Source organism: Triticum aestivum, chromosome 3B, assembly GCF_018294505.1.
Source record: "Triticum aestivum cultivar Chinese Spring chromosome 3B, IWGSC CS RefSeq v2.1, whole genome shotgun sequence".
Classification (NCBI taxonomy): domain Eukaryota; kingdom Viridiplantae; phylum Streptophyta; class Magnoliopsida; order Poales; family Poaceae; genus Triticum; species Triticum aestivum.
The window spans coordinates 834,961,728-834,968,784 of NC_057801.1; the positions used below are offsets into that span (position 1 = coordinate 834,961,728).

Here is a 7,057-nt window from a genome sequence, read left to right on the forward strand (position 1 = left end):
CCCCGTGCAACGCACGGGCATTCACCTAGTACAATTTTCAAAAGATGGACATGGGTTGCACGGACGACCCTTCGATAGGAGAAGCCACGGGAGCACTGGCACGGGAGGCACCGCGTGCGTGACGGCGCGCCAGGACCAGCAGACGGCGGCGAAGCGTGCACGGCCGAGTGGGGAGGCGACCATGTGGTAGACGACGGCCAGGAGGTCGTCAGGGAGCGTGTGCGACCAGCACTGCTGCGGTACCATCGCCATCGTCGCCATGGCTGTGCCCGTGTCGTCCACGCGTCTCGTTTTCTGCAGGAAACTCGCGGCGGCCATCTGCGTACAGGTAGAGGAAGATCGTGATTCTTTTTCTTTTTTATTATTATTATTACTCCTAGCTTAAGATCGTACGATATTTGATCTGTTTTCTGGGCAATTAATTCACGCACGAACCGTATCACGGCCAAGTAAGAACATAACATAACGAAGTTTTTTTTCCCTGCATTGTTACTATAAGCGGTATATATACTTTTTCTTTAAGAAAGTATACTTGTATTTGAATCACGAAATAATACAAAGTCCTTGACTCGTACAAGCACATCCTAACACATTCAAAAGAGCCAGAAAAGCAAAGAGCACCCCAACAACCAGTAAACCAGTAAAACACAAAGATCGGGACGACCCTTGTTGATGAAGAATCGAAGCAAAGTTAGTGTCCCGGGAATCAAGTCGCATGAAAACATGCAATCAACGAACCAAATCATGGCACACAGATATGCACCAATCATAACATGCCTTTTCTGAATATTTTTCTGGACCAACTAAAAACCTCCTCACAATGGCTGAAACCTCCCCGTTATATAAGGTGACCTAGGTTGCCGACTAAAAGATAACATATAATAAACTTGACTACTACGGATCACAACGATCCCATTATTTTATTCCTATATTCTACCAAAAAGACTCCCACTAAAATAGGATATCTATGTGTTTATTGGCACACGTGGTTTCCTCTACAAAACCTATGTTTCCTTAATTAAGCTCTCCAACAATATGAAACCGTAGACAGATGATAATTTCATGCTGCCCTAGATGGTATAAGCCTCGTATTACATGGAGTTCTAAAGCAATGCTCCACTTCATGTTAAGGAATTAGCTCAATGGGCATCTCACCAATACCTGGATCCCCGAATAAAATGGTCGGCTTTTGCCTTCCTTGGATATTACGTGAGCAGGGCATGGAGTCTAATATACCTCTTTGATTTGTTGAATGCAACACCTTCCTTTGACGTAAAGGAGGCACAATATATTTTTAAAGTATTTCCTTCAGTATAAGTATCTTGTTTTGAAGGTATCTTATTTGGCACCAATGATGGAACAACAATATTACCTAGGGTGACGCATCATCTTGTCCCGCTTCAAGTGAAACCGTCCTCGGTTTCAGGGCAGTCTTGAAAGGCTCCTTGTGTACAGCAAACACATGATCAATCTTGATAACATTGTTACGCATAGGTTGCAGCACACGTTTGAAGCCAACATCTTGGAACACATAAGTGTTTGACCTTTCCTCATGTATATCATTACGATCATATTGCCACGGATTATAAATTTAAGCAAACAATTGACTAGTGTACACTGACACCTTAATCAGGAAGCTCAGAAACTGTATGCTGCTGGGCTGCAGTAGTACACATCTTATTTGTTCGTCACTATGCTTTCCATAACGAAACATTTATGTTCATTCCAGTTTACTCCTCACAGCGGGACAGTCATAGTGAGTTGAGCTGCTCACATTCCTCAGAGCAGCTTGCAAGGATTTATTTTTTGAAAAAGGTTGGAAATCTTCTTGGAAATGCCCTCTTAGTAACAGTAATAATAATGACTGCAAAAGAACAGTAACAATAATGTTTGCAGTGTGTGGGTGATGCATGTGAGAGGCTCTTGGGCTATTAGAGAAATGTCAATAATTGCATATAGTAGTCTAGTACTTGAGAGTTCCAAGTTCTCTTTCCTATAAAGAGAATGAAAGCAAGGTCTCTCTTGCTCTCTCCACAACACGGCTCTGAATTGCTCATCATGCAAGCAATTCTGACAAGCAAACAATTCATGTCCATGCCTGGATCCAGTTTAATTAGTGTGTCTTTGTTAGAGGACATTTGAGTTCAAATCCCCTGCTCATCTGGATGGACGTAATCAGCTTTAGTACCCAAAGTCCAAACAAGATCTGAATCAATAGAACTGTTGCTGCTTTCTGTTGCAAAAAACAGAGGAGTGTGCATTGTGTATTCATGATTCGCATGATTATCCCAAATGATGCGCACTTGTTCTTGTTTCAGGGTACCCCGGCGTGTAGCTGCAAATAGATCGTCGTTCTAGTGGTACTACACCAAGGGACCTGGAGTGCATGCTATGTGATGAAACGGCAGAGCCCAAGGCTCTGCCACTGTCGCTCCTTCAAGAAATCACAGGTGATTTCTCTGATGAGCAGGAAATTGGCAGAGGTGGATTTGCGGTGGTTTATCAGGTACATTAACTTTGAGCTGCCCTGGTCTCAATGAAAGTTCATCTGAAAGCTGAAGTTGTTGCTCATAACGCATCTCTGCGCTGCAGGGAAAGCTTGAGAACAGGACTGTGGCCGTGAAGAGGATGTCCAATACGTATATGTACGAGAAGGAGTTCCAGCGAGAAGTTCAATGTCTGATGATAGTGAAGCACAAAAATGTAGTACGGTTTCTGGGATATTGTGCTGACACGCAAGGGAGTATGGAGAAGTACGATGGAAAATTCGTCATGGCGGATGTACAACAAAGATTGCTTTGCTTCGAATATCTTCCTAAAGGGAGTCTGCATGAGTATATCACTGGTAGGATCATGTAGCACGTACAAAGTTTCTTTTTACCTTTATTTCCATTGTTGAAGATTGTGTGGTTCAGTATCCATATACTCCCTTCGTCACGTACTATAAGAACGTTTTTGACACTGCACTAGTGTCAAAAACACTCTTATATTATGGGACGGAGGGAGTAGTACTCACCGTGTCGTATACTATTTGTACACTCTGAACAAGAAGACTTGAGATATGTCACATAATACTGAACTTCGTTTATCATTTTCCCTTCGTAGATTCATCTAGCGGACTTCAGTGGAGGGACAGGTATCGTATTATTAAAGGAGTTTGTCAAGGGTTGCACCATCTTCATCAGCAAAATATTGTCCACTTAGATCTAAAGCCCGCGAATATATTGTTGGATGATAATTTTGTGGCAAAAATTGCTGATTTCGGTCTATCAAGGTGCTTTGATGAAATGCAAAGCCGGGTTATTACTGTGAAGATAGGTGGAACGTTCTAAGTTTGCTAATCCTCTTCAAAGTTCAAACTTTAGTCCCACTACTAAGAGTTATACTAATATATTTTAATACAGGGGATATTTGGCACCAGAATTTGGTAACGGTGAAATCACGTACCAGTTTGATATCTACAGTCTTGGTGTAATAATCACAGAGATACTCACCGGGAAGAAGGGGTACCACGCCGTTGACAATGTAAGAACAATTTGTATCATATTGAATGCATCTTTCATTATTGAACTTGGATGCATCTTTCATTATTGAACTGATACCTGGTTTGTTCTGATATTTGAGAAAAAACAAGGTGAATTTTACTGTTAGTTGGAAGTCTCAGTTGATGTGGTTTTTTGTAAGCTGTTAACAGCATATATGGGGCTTGTATGCAGTACTACATACTTTAATTTCACATTTAAAACGATGGGGCTTCTTTTCATAACTCACAAATTCAATTTGTAGGTTGTTGGAAGTTGGAGTAACGTGATGGAGAAATCACGTAGAGATGTACAGCTGGAACAGGTTCGAGTATGTGCTGAGATAGGAATAGAGTGCACCAACTTCAACCCGGCAAACAGACCAGATATGCAATATGTAATCAATAGACTTGCTGAAACAGAAACTATCGACAGATATATCGAAACTGGTGTGATTACTTCACACCTAGTATGGTCACTCTCACAGCAGGTACGGTCACTCTTGTGTCATCCCTCCCACAAAACTTAATCTTGAGAACTTATGTACACCTCGATTTACACTTTTGTTGCTTCGAACAAGCGAATGAGATGATATGTCCATTTGTTACTTGTATAGGCTGAACATGCTCCAAATGAACTTCGTCCAGATACGCCTAACACAGCAGGAGAGGCAAGCTCAGAGGTGAGTCCCTCTCTGAGGAAGCATGTTCAGGAGAATGCCATTGAAGTTACAGTGACAGAGACAAGCCCATATAACAGTTTTTGGAAAAATACTGCAAAGCTAGAGATGTTGAATGCAAAGGTTCACATATTGAATGAGACGATGCGTTCTATTTGGCTGAGCTATCAACTGCTTAATCCAGATATCAGACGATGCTTAGAATACTGCAGTATTTTCCCTAGAAGATGCAAGTTGAGAAGGAATCAGTTAGTCGCTTTGTGGATAGCGCAAGGGTTTGTAAAGACCAGTTGTGCAACAGAGGACATGGAAGATGTGGCTGAGGGATACATTCAAGAGTTAGTGTCATGCTCATTTCTACAACCACAACATTCTTGGGATAAGATTGGTTGTTTCACAATTCATGATGTGGTGCATGGTTTATTAGACAAGGTCGCTCGAAATTGCTTCAGAATCGAAAATGCAGATTGCCAGGGAGAAGAAGGATGGAACGGAGATGTCCCTCGAGATGTCCAGCATCTCTTTGTTGAGAAATATGATACAGAGTTGATTACCGGGAAGATCCTTGGATTGGAAAATTTGTGCACTCTCATTGTTTATGGTGTTGAAGAGGATACAATAGTTGAGGAAAGAGTGATTGAGAGTATATGCAAGAGGCTGCTGAAATTGCGGGTGCTTGCGATTGCTTTCAGCCAGGAACATGTTGCAATCAAGACCAAGGTATGCAACAAGTTCTCGGTCCCAGAATCCATTAGTCAGCTAAAGCGCCTACGCTATCTTGCTTTTAGGATAGGCGACCGTAGAAGGGTAATTTTACCAAGCACAATAAATAAACTTCAGCATATCCAGCTCCTAGATTTCGGTGAAGGCAATATTGGGGAGTTTAACTTTGGTGACCATGTCAACTTGCGGTACATAATCTGTTACTTCTACAACAAGCAACTTCCTAACATAGGCGGGTTGATATCACTCCAGACACTCGGAGACTTCGAAGTAAGCAACAAACAAGGGTACAAGATAAAACAGCTGAGGGATCTAAACAAGCTTCGTGGCTGCCTGTGCATCAAAGGCCTTGAAGATGTTAGAAGCAAGGAGGAAGCTCTTGAAGCCAATCTAGCTGCCAAGGAACGGCTCACGAAACTGGAACTGCGGTGGCATGGTAGTGCTGATAGGTTATTTTTGAAAAAGGATCGGTGCAGTCCAGAAGTTGAAGCAGAGGTACTTGAGGGCCTGTGCCCTCCCTTAGGACTTGAAAAACTGGAAATATGGAACTATCACGGTACGAGGTACCCAGATTGGATGGTGGGTAAGCAGAACGGTGGCCTGCAAGAACTTGTGTTGTGGGATTGGGGACAACTGGGGCCTGCTCCTCAGCTTGTTGAGTGTTTCCCACATCTTCATGTGCTAAAGCTTTGGAACTGCAGCTGGTACGCCTTACCAGGAAATATGGAGCACCTCACATCGCTCAGGGAACTGGTGGTTAGTTCATGCCCGAATATCCGTTCGCTTCCAACATTGCCCCAGTCTCTCGAGGGGCTTCGTCTAGCATACTTGGATGATGACTTCATAGAGTCCTGCCAAACAGTCGGACATCCAAACTGGCAAAAGATTGAGCACGTTTGTAATAAAAGATTTACCTGAGCCAACAAGTAAGACTTAAATCCCCTTCGGTTCCTTTGTTTTTCCATTTTGTACTGGTAATAAGTTTTGCCTGCGTGTTAACCCGTTTTCTTCTAATTGACGTTTCAGGAAGGCAATGTAGGACGTAGGACAGTTATGTGTTTTGCGGTGAAAAATACAGTTTGTTCAACTGCAAGGGAAGCAAACGAGTAGGCGAACATGGCTACACTGCCATTCAGGCGTAACAAATGGGGATCATTATCAGCCAAAACACAACTCAAGTAGTTTCTATCCATTCCATTCCATTTAGGCACAACAGCAAAGGGAATTTTCTATTTTGGATCCGTAATAACTGAAGGACGTTACGTTTCAGGAACTGTTTGGAACTGATGTCTTCTGTGCTACCATCTCCATCATTTAATATGCAGTTTTTTGAGCAAGGTTTAATATGCAGTTTTTTTTTTGAGACAATCCATGAAGCTTTTTATTCAAAACGTCACAATGTTTACAGGGACGAACTGAAGGTCACTAGGGTTGCCCAACCAAACATGGCGGCCGATCCCTAGTCTCAAAACATGCTTCGCTAGACCTCGACATTCGAGCTCCTAAACTCATGCACAAAATTGCATGAAAGAAAACTACGAGAATAATCAACTATCTCACGGATAATAGCCCCATAGTTCGGACTGTTCTTTTGCTTGATATCTTCCACCACGCTTTTGCAGTCTGTGGCAACGTGTATTGCATGTATATGGAGATCTTCTGCAAGTGCCATTGCTTCCCGTACTGCCAAAGCCTCGAGGGTGGCTGGGTCACAAATCCCATTAAAGACTATAGCCGAAGCACCAAGATACAAGCCCTCTCCATTCCTGCAAACCGCAGCAACTGCCCCAAATTTTGATCTTGTCATAGTGGCCGCATCAACATTTACTTTCATCAATCCTGGGGGTGGTTTAATCCAACCAGTTGGCCTCACATGCACTGGTGGCACTATTCTCATCTCTGGTTGCTTGACAAGTTGGATATCATTGAGGAAGGAATTGACAAAACAATGAGTGGAGTATGGGCTCTGAAATATATCTTCATAGATCGCCTTTCTTCTTGCCGCCCATATAGCCCATAAAGTGGTCGTCATGCCGACAAACAAATCACTTGACAAAGCTCCCTTCATGTCAAACAGCCAGCCCTTGACATTAACGGTGTCAAAACGGCTCATTTGGTCCAGGATGGCCTCATC

General features: G+C 42.8%; 1 protein-coding gene across 1 annotated transcript; it reads left to right on the plus strand.

Annotated features, from left to right (window-relative positions):
- The first annotated feature begins 259 nt into the window (after nt 1-259).
- On the plus strand, nt 260-6,033 carry LOC123068081 (uncharacterized). The gene is made up of 10 exons (XM_044490577.1): nt 260-328; nt 2,336-2,506; nt 2,593-2,845; nt 3,106-3,325; nt 3,405-3,525; nt 3,787-3,990; nt 4,138-4,203; nt 4,309-4,938; nt 5,140-5,817; nt 5,950-6,033. The coding sequence occupies exons 1-10, from the start codon at nt 260-262 to the stop codon at nt 6,031-6,033; spliced, it is 2,496 nt and encodes an 831-aa protein (XP_044346512.1).
- Nucleotides 6,034-7,057: the final 1,024 nt, after the last annotated feature.

Coding starts and splice junctions, on each gene's coding strand:
- LOC123068081 (XM_044490577.1), top strand. CDS start 260: ATGGCTGTGCCCGTGTCGTCCACGCGTCTCGTTTTCTGCAGGAAACTC. Junction 2,846..3,105: donor TCTGCATGAGTATATCACTG/GTAGGATCATGT, acceptor TTCCCTTCGTAG/ATTCATCTAGCGGACTTCAG. Junction 3,991..4,137: donor GTGTGATTACTTCACACCTA/GTATGGTCACTC, acceptor TTACTTGTATAG/GCTGAACATGCTCCAAATGA.